This window comes from Macrotis lagotis, chromosome 4 (genome assembly GCF_037893015.1).
Source record: "Macrotis lagotis isolate mMagLag1 chromosome 4, bilby.v1.9.chrom.fasta, whole genome shotgun sequence".
Lineage (NCBI taxonomy): Eukaryota > Metazoa > Chordata > Mammalia > Peramelemorphia > Peramelidae > Macrotis > Macrotis lagotis.
This window is the reverse complement of record NC_133661.1, coordinates 81,644,313-81,662,084: the sequence shown is the minus strand read 5'-3', so window position 1 is coordinate 81,662,084 and position 17,772 is coordinate 81,644,313. Positions and strand designations below refer to the sequence as shown.

Here is a 17,772-nt window from a genome sequence, read left to right as displayed (position 1 = left end):
GGCAGCAAGGTGACTCAGTGCATAGCATGCTTGACTTGAAGTCAGGAAGTTCATCCGAGTTCAAATCTGTTCAAACACTTATTAGCTGTGTCATCCTGGGCAAGTCATTTCTCCCTATTTGCCTCAGTTTCTTCAAATGTAAAATAAGCTGGAGAAGGAACTGGCAAGCCACTCCAGTCTCTTTGCCAAGAAAACTAAATGAAATCACAAAGAGTGGGCAAGTAGGGTGGCTAGGTGGTGCAGTGGATAAAGCACTGGCCCTGGAGTCAGGAGTACCTGGGTTCAAATCCGGTCTCAGACACTTAATAATTACCTAGCTGTGTGGCCTTGGGCAAGCCACTTAACCCCATTTGCCTTGCAAAAACCTTAAAAAAAGAGTGGGCAAGTGGTAGGAAATGGATGGGAGACAGGAAGCCAAGAGGCAAGAAGATGACCAGGGTAAAATGTTAAGCATAGGTAAAGCTGGCTGTATTTGGAAAGCCATATTCCAGTTGAAAAATGATTACAAATTATCAGAAGATCTTATGATGAGTAGGCAGGCACAAAGAATTCAGTGTCTTCAGGAAAGACAAAAATCTGTTTCCTGAGGACACAAGCTAGAAGGAGTATGAGAGGAAGATCTGTAGGATAAAGGAGAATTTTTAAACAATTCATTTAGATTCACAAAGTTTACTAGGAAAGGGAAAGGAAGGACAGAGGAGGCTAACACCAGGAACCTGGGTCATGCTGAGCAGCACAGAGATGAGAATGTGGGTAGGATAGTGAATAGAGGGGTTTTTCAACAGTGACTGTAAATCACAGGATGTTATATATCCATTTGGATTCTCACTAATCTCAAACATCTTCAAGCTTCATGTCCACTGGAGTGTCTTCTCTTCCCACCCCAATGTTTTCCCACTCTGCCCTCCCCCCACACTTCCCTCCCCCCAAAAGGAACTAAAAAATATTGCATTTCATAAAAAAAATCTGCTAAACTCTGCTTCTTGTACATTTAATACTGTTAACACTGCATGGGAGAGCACCTGGACCCAAAGCAAGAAAGGGTCAGTAGGAAATCCCTCTTCCCCTCTCCCCTCACAAGATGAATCCAGAAGACTCTTATTGTATGGGCTTCATTGATACACCCTGAACTTGACCATAATACTCCCAACTGCTTAGGATTTTCTGAAGGGCCAAGTGCCAAATCTTCATGATTTTGTAGGATCGTCTTGCCAGAACCTTCTCTTTTGTAGTAGAGTAGAATAATTGGTTTTTAATCAGCAAATTGTTACTAAGGGAATTATAATGCTGATTCATGCCTCAGATTATCAGAATATAGTCAGCCTGTTTTTCTACCTGTACATGGTATATTCAGCTGAGATAATACATGCATTTCTCCCTGGTAAATTTTCATTTCTGGTTTTTCTTCTTCAAATTACTTGACTTATTTTTTAGCCACCTTACCTAGTCATCCTTTGGTGTTTCCTCAGTAAATGCAATTATATTTTAATAGTAGCAAAACAAAAGATAATTATTTTGTTATCCCCAAATGCCTTTACATAATTGTGAATTTTCTAGTATTTTGAGTTATGGTGCTATTCTCTATGGACTTGAACAACATAGACATAAATGTATAATAATTCATCTCTTTTATGGAAAGAGTCTTGTTTCCCTTCACATTTGACTATAATAGTCTTATTCTTACTAGTTTATATAGTTACTAATAAATTTCTGTTTCTAATGCAAATTCAGGATCTAAGATATAACCCAAAATTTGTCAGTTGTTGACATTTTCAATTTGGGTCACTATTATTTAACTGTAGCAACCACAGGTATATGGAAATGTTCCTAAGTATATGTGGTTTTCTACTCTGTATTTTTAGAAATCACCTCCATGCCACATGGGCCAAATTGGAGGCAAAATAGCTGGTGAAGCAAGTATTTTAAATAGGTTTTTCTTATTTAATCATATTCAGTTTTTTTTTTCTATGGAGGACCCTTTCTTCTGGTTTTGAAAATACCCTTTAGGTCTTTTTTTTTGACTTTTTCTGTTTTGTGTATTTTTTTTTTCATTTTTACTCAAAGGCTTTGGAGAAGAATCAGCAGTGGCTTGTATATGATCAGCAGCGAGAGGCCTATGTGAGAGGACTTATGTCAAAAATCTATGAACTGGAACAGAAATCAGAAGAAGCTGATCGTTCACTTCAACAGCAGTCAAAAAGGGATGATTCAGAAGGTCAGGCTGTTATGAAAATTTTTTTTAGAATAAATTCTTCAAAATCATTTGTCAAATAGAATGTATCATATGTTATAACTAAGCAACTAGGAAAAACTTCACAACTCCCACATTAGTCCTTCCAGATCACCCTAAATCTTTTAATTTCCTAAATATTAACTTAAAAGGGATGAAGCATTTAGTCACTACAACTTTGGATTAACAATAGCTAACATGTTAGCAAAATACACACACACACACACACACACACACACACACAGATTTTATTTGAGCTTCACAACAACTTTGTGAAGTGTACAGTACAAAATACTTCCCTTGTAGAGATATGAAATCATAAAGATTAATTAGCTATCCCATAATTACATTGCTAGTGTTCAAAGTAGGATTTGAACCTAGGTTTTTTGGGGCCAAGTCTATTACTCTTTTCCCAGTACTACATTGCTTCTCAGTGTTACTCTGATCTTTTTACCATTCTATGATTCTTTATTCCTTCAAAAATTCTGTCCCAAATTCCCTTTTGGAAGTTTTCCCTGAGCACCCCTTAATGTATCGAGTAGTTTTTGTAGGAGAATAAGCTTAGTGGTATGATAATTAGTGGGTGAATCAAATGGATATAGCCATCCTTTGACCAGATATCATTTGCTTTTGCTCATAAATATTAAAGGTTTATTGTTGTTTCTCTGGTATCTTGAGGTCTGACACCTTGTCCAATGGTCATTATTTATTTGACACAGGATTAAAACCATCTGCTTATGAGTATTAGACTACCTTACTATAATTGGAAGTGAGCCTATGTGAAGATGCCTGGAACCACAACCCAGGGGGAAACCTGGGGAGGGGACCCTTCCTCTCCTGCCAAGGAAGACTCAGGAGCTCAGGGTGTTTTGAGTCTGATTGAAAGGTGCTTCCAGGTGTGGAGAACTGGGATTATGCAATGGCTATACTTGTCTCAGGGGTTCTCCTTTTGCATAGAGTTGTCCTATCTGTTAGGGGGTTTAAGATGAGATCAGGTAACTCTGGAGTGATAAGCTCCTGACAGGAAACTGATAAGATAAAAGGAAATGGAACAATTCCTGCTCCTAGCTTGGGCTGAGGGAGAACTTCCTGCACTAGAAGAGGAGAAAGTCAAAAAATGACATTCCCCAAGTCTGACATCATACAAGTATTCATGTAATGGAGAAAACTGAGTGGTATAGTAGTGAGGGAGGATGCAGTGAAGAGAAATAGCTCTCCTCCCCTTGTGCCCCAGATTCAGTTCAGTGGGATCCATGGACTAGGCTCGTACTATGTCCTGGGGGGGCTACCCTAAGCAATAGACATACAAAGATGAACATGAAAGTCCACCGTGGAGGATCTAGTTCTAAGAATGTAGAATTAGAGCTGACTGATGCCTTGGAGAACTACAAGGCCAATTCCCTCATTTTAGAGAGGTCTTGGAGGTTAGGTGACTTGCCCAGGAGTATTGAGTAAATGTATCAAATGAAATTCAAACTTACCACCCTTTGGAGCTACCAGAGTGAGGCAACATGAATACCCACACTACCAACTGCCTGTATAGTTTGTACAGTAACTTCAGAAGGCTTCACAAAGATGGGGCAAGAGCTGTTGTGAGCATATGAAATAGAAGATATGCAAAAGTGTTTTTATGCTTTATATGGAGGGGACCTTGGCAAGAATTATGCACAAACCATCCACTAATGAAGCTATTTCAGTTAGATACAGAAAGTACATCTAATCATTAAGTTGTTGTGTATTCAAACCAAACAAGAACACTTGGTCATGACCAAGGAGGATTTGGTATTTGTATGTTATGTAGTTTCTGTTCCAAATCCAGATTTGAAACAAAGTTGATAAGATTGAAAGAGCTTAAAAAGATTCTAGATTTAATCTAGATGTAAATTATTTCTTGTATTCCCTTAAATGGGAACCATAAAAATTGAAAGACGGCAATGCCAGATGACCTCTACATTTGGGAGTCTAATGTCTTTTGAATTGAAATATACCTTACCATTGCAAAGAAAGACATTATAAGATCTTAGATGTAGAGTTGGAAGGTTGGACTTTAGAAGTTATCAAGTCCTTCCCTCTCATTTTACAGATGAGAAGGCTGAGACCAAGACTAATGCCTCAAGTCACACAGATGATAAGACACTTGCTTTGAATCTAAAGGCATTTCTTGATTGGTCTATATGAAGATAAGCTAATTCATCTGATAGGTCTTAAAGATTTAAGATTTTGAGTTGAAAAATGTTCTCCCTCCCCTCTCCTCTTCCTAAAATTGTAGGCAATTTTGATATAGGTTAGATATGTCAGTACTACTTTTGAATGATGCATTGGAATATGTAGTCTCCAGACTTGTAAAGGCAAAATGACCATTTTGTTATTATTCAATCTTTTTTCAGTCATTTTTGACTCCTTATGAATTCATTTCAGGTTTTCTTGGTAAAGGTCCTGGGTAGTAAAAGGAACAGACCTACCCAGAGTCACACAGCTAATAAAGTATTGGAGACTACACTTGAACTCAGGAAGATGAGGCTGCCATTCTATCACCTGTGCCACCTAACTGCCCTCAGAGATGACCATTTATAGGGTACATTATAAAGGAAACTCATGATCAGATAGAGGTTGAAAATAGAGAACCTCTGAAGTCCCATACAACTCTGAAATTCTGTGAATTTAAAGAAATCTATTTCCATAGAAGAAGTAATATATGTAAATAATTCTTTTAAGTATTCCTATGGTCATTATTTATATATTATTATATATTCTCCTAGGAGCTTTATAGTTTAGAAATTCTTGGTGAAATTAACTGTAAATAAATACCTTAGAAAAAAATAAATTTCAACAGAATAAAATATTCTTCAAAATGTTAATATCCTCCAAAGACAGAAAACCTTATGCAAATAAAGCACTAATCTTAGACAAATTGGTACAGAAAACTGACAAACATAAGCTTATTTTATAATTTTTCAGATTTCAGATGGAATTACTTAAGATGGAAATAGCAGGTAGAATATCTAAAGGCAAACCTGCTCTTTAAATGACCCTGTCGTCCTTGGATCTAATCTTGAGGGAACATTAAGACCTTAAATAAAAATTTGCTGTCTTTTCAAGTGTGATTTTAATTCTAAATCGAGTCTTGGAACTTGAAAAATGGGGGCAGCTAGGTGGTGCAGTGGATAGAGCACTGGCCCTGGAGTCAGGAGGGGCCTGAATTTAAATCCAGCCTCAGACACTTAATAATTACCTAGCTTTGTGACCTTGGGCAAGTCACTTAACCCTATTGCCTTGTTTTAAAAAAAAGAACTTGAAGAAAAAGTATGGTTTTGTAGCAATTTGCTTTCCAGTCAACATTTGGAGATCCAATTTGTTGGCTAAAATGAAATATTCTTTACTATCCCTTGTATTAGTTTATCTTCAAGAAGAGAAGCAAAAATACTATAACCATCACTTGATGAATGTCAAAAAGGAACTGGAGGCTGAACGTCAAACTGTAACCCAGCTGAATTTTGAACTTAACGATCTCCGAAGGAAATATGAAGAAACCCAGAAAGAAATTTTAGATTTAAATAACCTGCTGTCTTCTCTAAGAGAGACTGATATACAATATATGGAAGATAACAAATACAAAACAGAGAAAATACTGAAGCTAAGCAAAGAGAATGAAATTGCTAGAGAGAAACTTGAAGAAGAAAAAAAAAGGTCTGAAGATCTGTTATCTCAGGTGAGGCCTCTATGATTTTTCTAGTGTGCTACCAGTTAGATTCCATGACCTTCATGGTGTTCACATCTGATGAGCAGTTGTCTGGCTCTGTTATTCCCAGACTGTGCTAGATTACTAGAGTTAGAGTGGTTTACTTTGGTGTTTATGAGTGGGACAAACTTCACGCTATTATCTTACTTGCAGTAGATATTCACTAAAAGTACAAAACAACTTTTAAAAAAAGCCTTCAGAAGACATAAATGGGAAGGTGAATAGCTCTTCAATGGTTTTTCCCCTTCAACCATACCCAGTTCTTCCTGTTTGGGGAGATAGTGTGGTTGTATTTGAAAATTAGCTGTAATTGTGGACTAGGGAGCCTAGCCTCCTCACAGTCCATTTTTTTCCCATTGGCAAAGGTTAGGCCCTCCAATAAAAGAAAGGGAAAGAGGTCGAGAAACTGTAAGAGACCATATGGTCCACAGTTACAGATGATGAAAATGAAACCCAATAAAATTAAAGAACTTGCTCAAGTTCACCCAGGGCAGAGCATCAGAGCTGGGATTTGAACTCAGTTCTTCCTCTCTGGACTCAACCTTCTTTGTCCTTGTCAATGCAGCCTCCTGTTGGTGGTAAGTAGTAGTGGAGATTGATACAAAATTGAAGAAACTTGTTTATTAATCGGCTCCCTTCCTTTTCTATAACTCATCCTCTTCTCAGTCCTCCTCGTGTCACTGCCTCTATCCTCATCCCCAAATTATAGTCAGAATAGCTGCTTCCTTTGGCTGCACCCACATGACTTTCCAGAACCTAGCCAGGGAGTCCTGTTGACTTGAGCATGAATTTAGACACCAACCCCTGGAGGTGACAAAAGATTCTGTTGTTATAATGTAGCTCCTCTCTCTCTGCTAGGTCCACTTTCTTTACACGTCTCTGCTAAAGCAACAAGAAGAACACACAAGGGTGGTTTTATTGGAAAAACAGGTATTCCTTTAGATTCTTTTAAATATGAATCCATCACTGAAAATAAAAGATTTCATTATCTTTGTAATATCACATGGGCAATTATTACAAAAACATGAGAAATATTTGAATTTTTAAGTAGACCATACCAATTATAAAATCTCAGGGCTAACTTGAGAGAAGGCCTGGTACCCGTTAAAAAAAAGAAGTCTCCTGGTAAGTTCTGTTAAGCAGTGATCCATAGAAGTAAAGGGGGATTTCTGTTCCATCTGCTTCATCAGTTCTCATCTTGGGAAATTTTCCTCTTGGAGCTGCCTTGGATTGACAAATAGAAGGTTTGTACAGTGTTCCAAATTCAGGGATAACCCCATAGGAAAAATGTGACTTTTAAGAACTTTGTTTTTCCTTCTCTTGAAGTGTGAGATAGAGAAAAAAAGGAACTAAAATAATTCCCTTCCTTCCAAATTCCACAAAGACCAACCAAAAAAAACCCATTTTTTTTCCCAGCATCACAGCACTTAGCACAGTGGCTGGCACAAATCTTTAATAAAGACTTGTTGACTTGGCTTGACCATTCAGCCTTTCTCAAATGACCAGCTCTGGCAACATCCACATACCTACCTAGGCCTAAATAAGGAAAAATAAAAAAGAGCAACTAGGGAAAGAAAAAGGACAGTTTGTATCCAGTTTTGAAGTTGGGGAACAGAATTAAGCCCACTGGGAAAGAGGGAAAATATTTTTTTCTCCTCTTCCTTACCTCAAGTCATCTTCTTCCTTATATATTCTATAGCAGGGCTGGGGAACCTCTTTTTTTCCTACCAAAGGCTATTATATCATTCAAGGGCCATAAAAAATTATCAACTTAAAAATTAGATTGCTATATTTGTTCAAACAATTAATTAATTCACTCCTAAAAACTCCTTATCTGCAATTGCTTTGGCAGGTCAAATGTTCCCTGCCCCTGTTCTATAGCTTTTATTAATTGGAACTTTCAGATTCCTCTGAACAAAACTGATTTTTTTTACTATTTAAAATAATAAATGCTTATTATTTATCAGTTATGTGAATACACAGAAAGAAAAAATATAATTATTATTACTTCAGTAATATTTGTAACTCTGTATTTATTTGTCTTTGGGGTTTACCAGATCCAAGCTTGTACTGCAGATTTTGAAAAATGAAAAACTTGATCGTCAGTACATGCAGCATCAATTACATAAAGTTCTTAAGGAGCTAAGAAGAGCAAGGGAACAAATAACACGGCTGGAGCCTTTGGTGAGTCTTGAAGATATAAAACTGTCATCTCACCCTGTTGGCATGTATTTGTGTGTGTTCTGGGTGAGAGGTAGGTAAGGGAGAATCCATGTAAGTAAGAGAATGAACCTAGAGCCCACATATCTAGACACATGGCTGCCTTTTATTTTTTTTCCAACTACATGCAGTGGTAGTTTTTACCAGTCATTTTTAAGAAGATTTTGAGCTTTTTTTTCTCCCTCCCTTCCCCCTTTCACCTGACAGAAAAGTCTGATATAAATTCTGTATTTATAACCATACTAAATAAGCATAGATTGATATTGAAACATGTTATGAGAGAAGAATCAGATCCAAACAGAAGAAAACATTAGAGGGGGGGGGGAAGATAATGCATAAGACAACTTTTTTTTCTTTTGCAAGGCAACCGGGGTTTAAGTGGCTTGCTCAAGGCCACACAGCTAGGTAATTATTGTGTCTGAGACCGGATTTGAACCCAGGTACTCCTGATTCCAGGGCCAGTGCTTTATCCACTGCGCCACCTAGCTGCCCCTAATAAGACAACTTTTAAAAATTGAAGATAATAAACTTTGAAGTTATATTAATATAGAAGAATGCCTTCTATTCCTTATAAAGAAAGTTAATAATTACCAATATCCTGGAATATATGCTTTATACATGAAAGAATCAGAGAGAGATTTCACATCTATTAGAAACTCAGAATGCAATTTTACTATTGGGACAGTTAAATTAGGATTAGGTGTAATTGAAATAGTACTATTATTATGACATCTCAGCTACATTGTGAGTTTTTTTGAACTAAACTGGGAACTAAACACCATTTTTATGTGTTTTTATGGGGAAATGTGTTGCAAGTTCCAAATAACCAACTTATAGACTTTTGGAACTCAGTCTATAAGTTGGAAAAATCTATATGTTATCTGTTTGTATGTGACTGTGTGTGTGTGTGTGTGTGTGTGTGTGTGTGTGTTTAGTCATACAGTGCAGGGCACTGTCCCAACTAACATTCTTTCACTTTGGTTTTAATCACTAAGACATAGCCCCACTACATCCCACCATAACTTCCATAACAATGTCCTAAAGCTCACCACCAGTGTGACTAGGGTTCCTGGACCTACCTGGATAGCTCTAACTCTGCCACTGTGACAAAAACCAGTCATGTTTTCAAAGAACCAATTTACAATATTACACAAGTATGTGATTACTTTACAGTATTCATGTAAAAAGTCACAAAACTTTCTTTTAACAGATAATGGGACTGAACCAAAATATTGCTTAAGTTCTGTGAAGATTAAAAGCAAAAGTAATTTTTAGAGGAAAAGAAATTAAAAGCCCAAAATATCCAACTGTAAATCCTGAGTATAACATGCTGTATGGAGTTCTAAAAATCATCATACTGCAAAATAGTTCAGTAAAAATCATGAGGCTTATGAGAACCATTGGAGTTGTGAGCATGACTCAAAAACTTTATCAGGGACACATTAGAAAGAATAATAAAAATAGCACACAGTTTTCTACATGTAAAAATGGTTAAGAAATATCTAAGTACTGCAACAGACAATTGTGGGTTCTGGTTCTCACTAGATCTGGACGGGCAAAGTCCATAGTTAGAGGATCAAAGGCAATCTCAGCAGCCAGTAAGTTTAGGAGTAGCAGCCCTGAATTGGCTGTTGAGAGGTGGATGATTGAGTAGAGGTGGAGTTTTTGGGTGAAGACCAGGATTAATCCTCCTTTTTCCATAACTCTTACTGTGTAAGAAAATTTTATAATAAATATGACAATTTATTGAAATTGAAAAAGACCTGAAATTCGCTTGTAGAAGAGGGAATCAAAGGGTTTGCAATTTTTGAGTTATTGTGAAGTAGTGTGAATTTCCAGGATGAAACTAAGCATAAGTTAATTCAAAATTTACTTTTTTGCTCAAATTGTTCCCTAATATCAGTCACTTGATTGAAAGTTCAAATTCTCAAAACAAGTGTTTATAGGGGCGGCTAGGTGGCATAGTGGATAAAGCACCAGCCTTGGAGTCAGGAGTACCTGGGTTCAAATCCGGTCTCAGACACTTAATAATGACCTAGCTTTGTGGCCTTGGGCAAGCCACTTAACCCCCATTTGCCTTGCAAAAACCTTAAAAAAAACACCAAAAAAAAGTATTTTAGCAAACTGATTTTATTAGAGATATTTTTTGATTCTATGTTCAAAGAATTTTAGAACCAGAAGTAGTAAGTGATGGACTTGAAGTCAGAGGAACCTGGGCTTAAATCCCAGCTTTTCTATTGACAAACTCTTTGACCCTGGGCAAGTCACTTGCCTCTAGATCTTAATTTGCTCAATTCTAAAAATGAGGAGATTTGATGATATGACCAAAAGTCCCATTCTGTGTTTGGATCTTTATAGCCTCCCCACAGAGGGGAAAAATTATTTACTCAAATTAAATTAGTAGGTAATGGAGTCAGAGTATTGATTTCATTTGTTCAGCATATGTTTTAAGTACCTTGCATCTAAGATGCTGAGAAATAAAAAAAAATCTAGATAGTCTTAACTTTTTTGAATGAGATATTGTAGAGTATTTTCCTAATATGAAGACTGCAGCCCACAGTCATGAAAGATTGTTTTGGTGGCTCCCATTTATGCATTTTGGTAGGAAATGGGGAATCATAATCTAGGCCACTAAAAGCACTTTAATTTTTCCCTATTTGTAACCCTGTAAATTTTCTATAACCAAAATGCAGACTTTGAGTCTTGCAGAATCATAAGATTTTTTTTAGGAAGAAAAAAATACATGTTTTATTTGCTTTTGTGTTTTAGGTTTCGCTTACCAGGGAAGTAGCAAATAACCCTCACATTATTTAATTACAGCAAGATTATACAGAGGTACAAAGGAAAAATTACATTAGCCAATGCTTAACAAGTTTTCAGCCAGAGGTATTCCTTTATGCAAAGAAATTTATTTTTTTCAATATGGAAATAGTCTTTCCCATTGTCCTTGGTCCTAAGCATAGTGTCTCACATTAGGACATGTCCACTGCTCAAAGTTAATCAATGTAAATATTTTCATTGTAAATCATTCTTTTATTGTAGCTGCCTTTGATTCATCAGTCATCTCAAAAATGTTCTCCCCATTCACATACTGTTGTTATTATCAAAGAAATTAGAGGTTACTTGGGACTCAAATTTGGAAAAGGAAAGATTATTGGTGTTATACTTTTGCAAAATATTTTAACTCATTTATTTGCTGGTGTAACTGTTGAATACATAATACCAAGACCAAGTATTAAGATCCCTGGATAGCTCATAAAGTATATATCATCCAACTACCTTCTCAATAGAAGTCACAGATTTTTTGCAGTGAAACCACATCTTTAACTTTCCCCCACACAGTAAAAGGGTGTTAAGATTCTTTTTTTAAGGGTTTTTTTGGCAAGGCAATGGGGTTAAGTCACACAGCTAGGTAATTATTATGTGTCTGAGGCTGGATTTGAACTCAGGTACTCCTGACTCCAGGGCCGGTGCTCTATCCACTGCGCCACTTAGCTGCCCCTGGGTGTTAAGATTCTTAAATATTTCTGAATACTAGAGAACCGTTTTATTTTTGACTGTATCGTTTTTCAGTGCTATTTAATAAAACAGTGAAAAACACACTTAACTGAGCTAGATTAGAAAGGGACAGAGGGGTCTCTGAGCCCAGAGCACTCTTCACATTTAGGTAAAAGAGCTTCTTCCTAATAATCTCATCTCAACTCCAGGCAAGTCCCACTGGATCTATGCTGCTCTGTTCAGATCTAGTGAGGGATTAGCCATTCTGATTTAGTTCAGAGGAGAGAGTGTTTATGTGTGTATGTATACATGGTAGAACATGTATCTTGTACACCAACTGGACAACATAACTACTCTCCTGATTGCCTTGTTTTTCATTTGTTTCTTAACAAAACTTGAAGTCTACAACTTCAAGTTGAACCATTGTTAACAACTGATATTACCAATTATAGACATATTTTAAGGTTAGCCAATTTAGAACCGCTTTTGCCAAATTTTTGGTTTGGGGCGATTGCAAGCAAGACATTTAAAATGACTTATTTTATATTTCCCCAGTAATACAACCACCTTTTGGACATAGCAAATGTCTTTCTAGGAACTAGAGCAGAACACATTTGGAACCCATGGCAATATATAACCCTGCATACCTTTATTAGACAACTCGTTCTACATACACTATAAACTAATCTTGCAGTTGACAATGAAGTCAGCCTTTTTCAAAAATGAAAGCCAATTTTTTGGTGATTATAACGCCAAAATTCCACATTTACTTCAAAGAAGTTATACAAATTTTAAACCTAAACATTTTTTAAAAAACCCTACCTTAGTAAAAATGTAATTTGAATCAAATTACTTTTTAAATTTTAGAAAAGTTTTATTCAAATGTTTGCTGTAAACTATGTAAATTTTTAATTAGACCTTCAATACTGAATTCTGCACAGTACATTTAAGTCACTTAAAGTTATTTAAAGTTGATCAAGGCATGTAACTATTGTATCTCCTTTACTGCAGGCCTTTTCAATAAATGTTACATGTTTTTAGCAGCTGGACTGAAAACAAACTTATAATAAAGAACTTTCCTTATCTTACATAAACATCCAGAAACCTATCACTCTGAATTTTAAACAATTGCAGATATTCTTCACTAAGAAGATTTTATATATAAGAAAGCAAATTCAAACTCTTAATTCTTTAATTTGTGCAAAGAAAATACTTAATTGTGCTAATTACTTACACAGCTAATACTTAATTATGAACTTGCATGGACAGTCACATGGGTAATTAACTGAATTTATGTAACAAAATTTTCTACTGATTTTTAAAATCACAGTTTGAAAGTTGCAATTTTGGTAATATCAAGTTACCAAATAATGCAATTAATTTCCACCAATAAAAAATTGTTAGAAAATTTCTTTTTGTAAATTTGCTGTGTTTTGAAAAATATTTGAATTATATATCCAATATTAGAACCCCTAAAAGATTCCTCTAAGATCCATCTAATTAGAATATTTAGTAGATAAAATGCCTCCTCTTTTAACCAGAGGTATGTCATTAATTCTAATGTATCACCAAATGTTATCATCACAGAACAAAGTTTGGAGAAATAATTTTTTTGTTACCCATGTGAATTTCAAGTTATTAAATTAGCCTGTCTTTCACTTCTTATGTTTTAAATGAGCAGCGAAACTGAACTGTTTAGATTTTTAAATTAAGTAATTTATGGTAAATGATGTAGTAAATACATAGACAAATAGTAAATATTTGATTAACATAAGCAAAAAGATATTAATTTAAAATGACACATCAAATAGATTTTTATATTTGAGGTACTTATACCAATGAAAGGTACTGTTTCTGACAGTTATAAATGTGAATAATCTTAGCTAGAAATACTGTACTAAGACTCAGAATATTAAATTTGCACTGTCTTTATCTTTAGCCACTTTTTAATCTTTGTGTTTAGAACTAAAAAGATATCTTAAGAGCTAAGGATTTCTTTTTCAAAATATTTCATTCTAAAGGAATATATTTCCATAGTAGCATGTGTGTATTTATGAGTGACAGAAAGGCAGGGGTGAGACAAATAAGTGCCCTATTTTTCCATCTAAATAAGGAAGTCAATAGATATTTATTGACTGTTTATATACAAGGTACTATTATTGTGCCATTAGTTTTAAGAATAAAAAAGTATCAGTGTTTTTAAACATAAATGCTGGTAGTTTAAATGGTTTAAGTATAAGTTTTTTAATTCAAATGGTTTTATGACAGAATCATAAGATCTTGGAAGAGCACCTGGTCTCTCTGCCTTTCCCACTCTCATGTTCTTCCCCTCTACCCTAATATCTAGTAAAGTACTGATTTAAAAATTTTTTTAAAAATGAAATACATTGGTTTTTTTAATGCATGACCAGGTGCATTTTAAACTTCAGGAATCTCTCAGGACATCTGTCAGTCTCTCTATACTTCTTTTTTTGTTTCTGTCTTCACAGAGTGTCTTAAACATTGGTCAGAGTTTTAGTGTTTATAGAATCCTCTATAAATGATAAAATGACAGGGTTTTCATTTTTTAAAAATTTATTTATTTTGAATTTTACAATTTTTCCCCTAATCTAGCTTTGCTCCCCCCACACCTCACAGAAGACAATCTGTTAGACTTCACATTGTTTCCATGGTATACATTGATCTAAGTTGAATGAGATGAGAGAGAAATCATATCCTGAAGGAAGAAAAATAAAGTATAAGAGATAGCAAAATTACATAATAAGATAAAGAATTTTTTTTAAAGAAATTAAGGTTGGTCTTTGATCAAACTCCACAATTCTTTCTCTGGATACAATGGTACTCTCCATCGCAGATACCTCAAAATTGTTCCTGATTGTTGCACTGTTGGAATGACTAAGTCCATCAAGGTTGATCATCACCCCCATGTTGCTGTTAGGGTACACAGTGTTCTTCTGGTTCTGCTCATCTCACTCAGCAGCATCAGTTCATGCAAATCCTTCCAGGCTTCCCTGAATCCCCATCCCTCCTGGTTTCTAATAGAACAATAGTGTTCCATCACAAATATATATACCACAGTTTATTAAGCCATTCCCAACTGATGGACATTCACTTGATTTCCAATTCTTTGGCACTACAAACAGGGCTGCTATGAATATTTTTGTACAAGTGATGTTTTTACAAGGTTTTAGTTTTACAAGTATTCTGTAGTTTCTTCCTGGATCTGTTCCTTCTCACAAGCTGAATTAGCTTTGCAAATTAGCATTGGTCTATGGTGGTGGTTGTGATTGGGTGGGTGGGTGGGGGGAGAAATTGGTTATGGCTGAGAATTTTAATTAAAATGAAAATAATGATATTCAACACCTTATTGGGCGATTGGTGCTCAGAGAATCCTCACTATAGTGCTGTGAAGGGGAGGTTCACAAGAAAATCTAGCTGAGGGAATAAAGGTGTTTACGGACAGCTGTAAACCCAACTCTTGTATTTTTATGCACTGTGACTTCAGATGAAAATCTCTTTTTTTTTTTTTTCAGAAACAATTCCAGGAGTATGTCCACATAGGGCCATCTGATCTTTTCCCAGGAGAACATGAGGAGAAGTTAAAAACAGATTCACCAAAGCACTCCAATTTATTAGATGAGAGCTTCTTGGAGTGTCCCAAATGTAAAGCACAGTACCCAACGAGTCAGCACAGAGAATTGTTGGCTCATATTGATTTCTGCGAAAACTAGTAAGGTAATAATTGTATTTTTGTAACAAAGACCCAATACTTTATTTTACATTAGCTTATGGACACTTTGAATTCACATTTCACTTAAAACTGTAGAAGACACTGCCTGCCTGCCTTTCAGATTCCAGCTGAAGGAGTCAATCATTGTACTTATCTGGCTACTTTCTATTTTCCATTGCAGCAATATTTCCCAGGGTTCATTCATCATCCAGGCATGTTAATGATACTAGACTTTTCTGCATATTGAGACTACTGACATTTTGCACTATAAAATAATTCATTTGGGAAATAGAAATGCATAGGGTGTTCAGATTATTTTTTAGTGCTCACACATCAAATATGTTATATTCAATGGTGCAATAAAACAAACTCTGGCAAGGACCTTGTAGAAAATCAGTAATGGTTATATATATATATATATATATATATATATATATATATATATATATATATATGTCTTATCTTTTGGTCCAAACACTTATAAACTTAGAATAAAAACCAGTTTGCAAATACTGGTTTACATATCCTTTAAAAAACTGCAGTGGCATTATTCATTATTTTTATTTGACATTATAGTATAGTATTGGAAAAATCAGAAGCAACATGTTTTAGCTGCTTGTTAATGTGCCTTCAATATCAGCCTTGTTCAGAGTGTAAAACAGAGATTGTCTTTGCAGAGTAAAGTAATCAATAAGCAGCTGCAAATGATATTTACTTTCATATTACTGGAAAGGTATTTCATCAGACTTTCAATAACATATGATAATCCACTAAAAATTAAAACTAATTCTGCCGAAATCATCTAGGCCTCTCATTTGAACCAGAAACATTTTAAAATTTTTCCTTGGCATTTCTGTATTCTACAGTTTAAATTGGGAAATGTAAATATTGGGTAACTTTTCAGAATAAATTTATATATATTATATATATATACATACTGTTAATATAAACTAATTGCTTTTAAATGTTTTTTTTTGTTGTTTTTTAAAGTTGACACTGGTCTGTTATTCATAATAAAATAAAATAAAAGAATAAAATAATTTTAATAAGTTTTAATGTGCACAGTATACATATGGAGGTAGATTGTAAAAATTGTACCTTGTTACTACTGAAACAAATGGAGATGACTTACAGATCAAAACCTAGCAAAAAATTAAACATTTAACACCTGGCTAGTAGAAGTCATACAAAGAAGTTAAATACATGCTTTTTAGGTGCCTGAAGTGAGTAGATTATAATATTTTGGCTCTAAGTAAACAAAAAGGTAACTTTGTTCTATAGTTTTTTTCCTGCTGATGAAAGCATTCAGATTCATTTGCAGAAGCAAAGTTTTCCCTGACATTAAAATTCACACAGATATTTATCCTGTATTATAAAGGATATGGAGTGACATAGTTGTAGAATCATAGAATGGTAGACCTGGACACAAGAAATCATCTAACCCACTGGTGTCAAGCTTGTAGAGAAATGAGGGCTACTAAAATGTGTATATGCATTCATCCCTGTGGGACACATATTAAAATCATCTACATTCCGTTATATTTTCATTTATTTTGTTAAATATTTCCCAATTCAGGTTACCCTATGAGTGTTATGGCTGCAGTATCACAAGTGTGTTTGACCCTTCTTGATCTCAACTCATTCCTTTGTTTTAATAGATGGTAAATAACTTTACTGAGGTTACACAGCCAATAAAGCCCTTGCTACTGACATACAACTTTGAAAATGTAATTTTTCAGACTAGAGGTTTCCTGTCATCTATAAGATAGTTGAAATTTAACTGGCATTCAAAACCTTTATAATCCACCCCCTTCCTAACTCACCAACCTTGCCTCCTATGGCTTGCTTTCATGAGCCTTCTATTCTGCTTGAATCCCTCTTCCTGCAAAAGACTCAGCATTAGAGCACAATGGTGTTTGGTAAGCTTGGCCCCCATCCCCAGATCCAGATCTACCATTGAATAATAGTTGTACGAACCTTTTTAAAATGGGGATAGGAACACTTGTACTGCCTACTTTGTGTGGTTATTAGGAGGCTGAATAAGATGATGTGTGTAGAACTCTTTGTGAGCTGATACTGCCCATCACAAAAGAAATAATACTTTTAACTTTTTTGAAAGGAAATTTCTGACCTGTCAGTTTATTGTTATAACAGTCTTATGAAGTTGGTAGTACAAGCACTATTATCTCAACTTAAAGATGTAAAAAAAATCAAAATGGACAAACTGTAAGTAATTTTTTAACTATAAATGGGTCGCTACACTATAGTTCCATGACTTTGGTACTAGAATCCAATCCCATTTGATATCATAATATCATGAGTAAAGTTCACCAAAGGTAGACTGGGGCACATTTT

At 35.1% G+C, this 17,772-nt stretch overlaps 2 protein-coding genes across 2 annotated transcripts in view; both read left to right on the top strand.

Moving 5' to 3' along the window:
• LOC141521137 (centrosomal protein of 55 kDa-like) overlaps positions 1-15,869 on the top strand; it is a 43,617-nt gene extending 27,748 nt beyond the window's left edge. The window contains 6 exon segments of the mRNA XM_074233351.1: positions 2,065-2,215; positions 5,626-5,939; positions 6,828-6,899; positions 8,027-8,053; positions 8,055-8,153; positions 15,221-15,869. Of these exon segments, the coding sequence (XP_074089452.1) occupies positions 2,065-2,215; positions 5,626-5,939; positions 6,828-6,899; positions 8,027-8,053; positions 8,055-8,153; positions 15,221-15,418 (861 nt within the window). The 3' untranslated portion in view covers positions 15,419-15,869.
• The window catches only part of LOC141521136 (centrosomal protein of 55 kDa-like), an 83,956-nt gene continuing 81,524 nt past the window's right edge, over positions 15,341-17,772 (top strand). The window contains exon 1 of the mRNA XM_074233349.1: positions 15,341-15,422. The gene's annotated coding sequence lies outside the window, so the exon portion shown is untranslated. The remainder of the gene's footprint in view (positions 15,423-17,772) is intronic.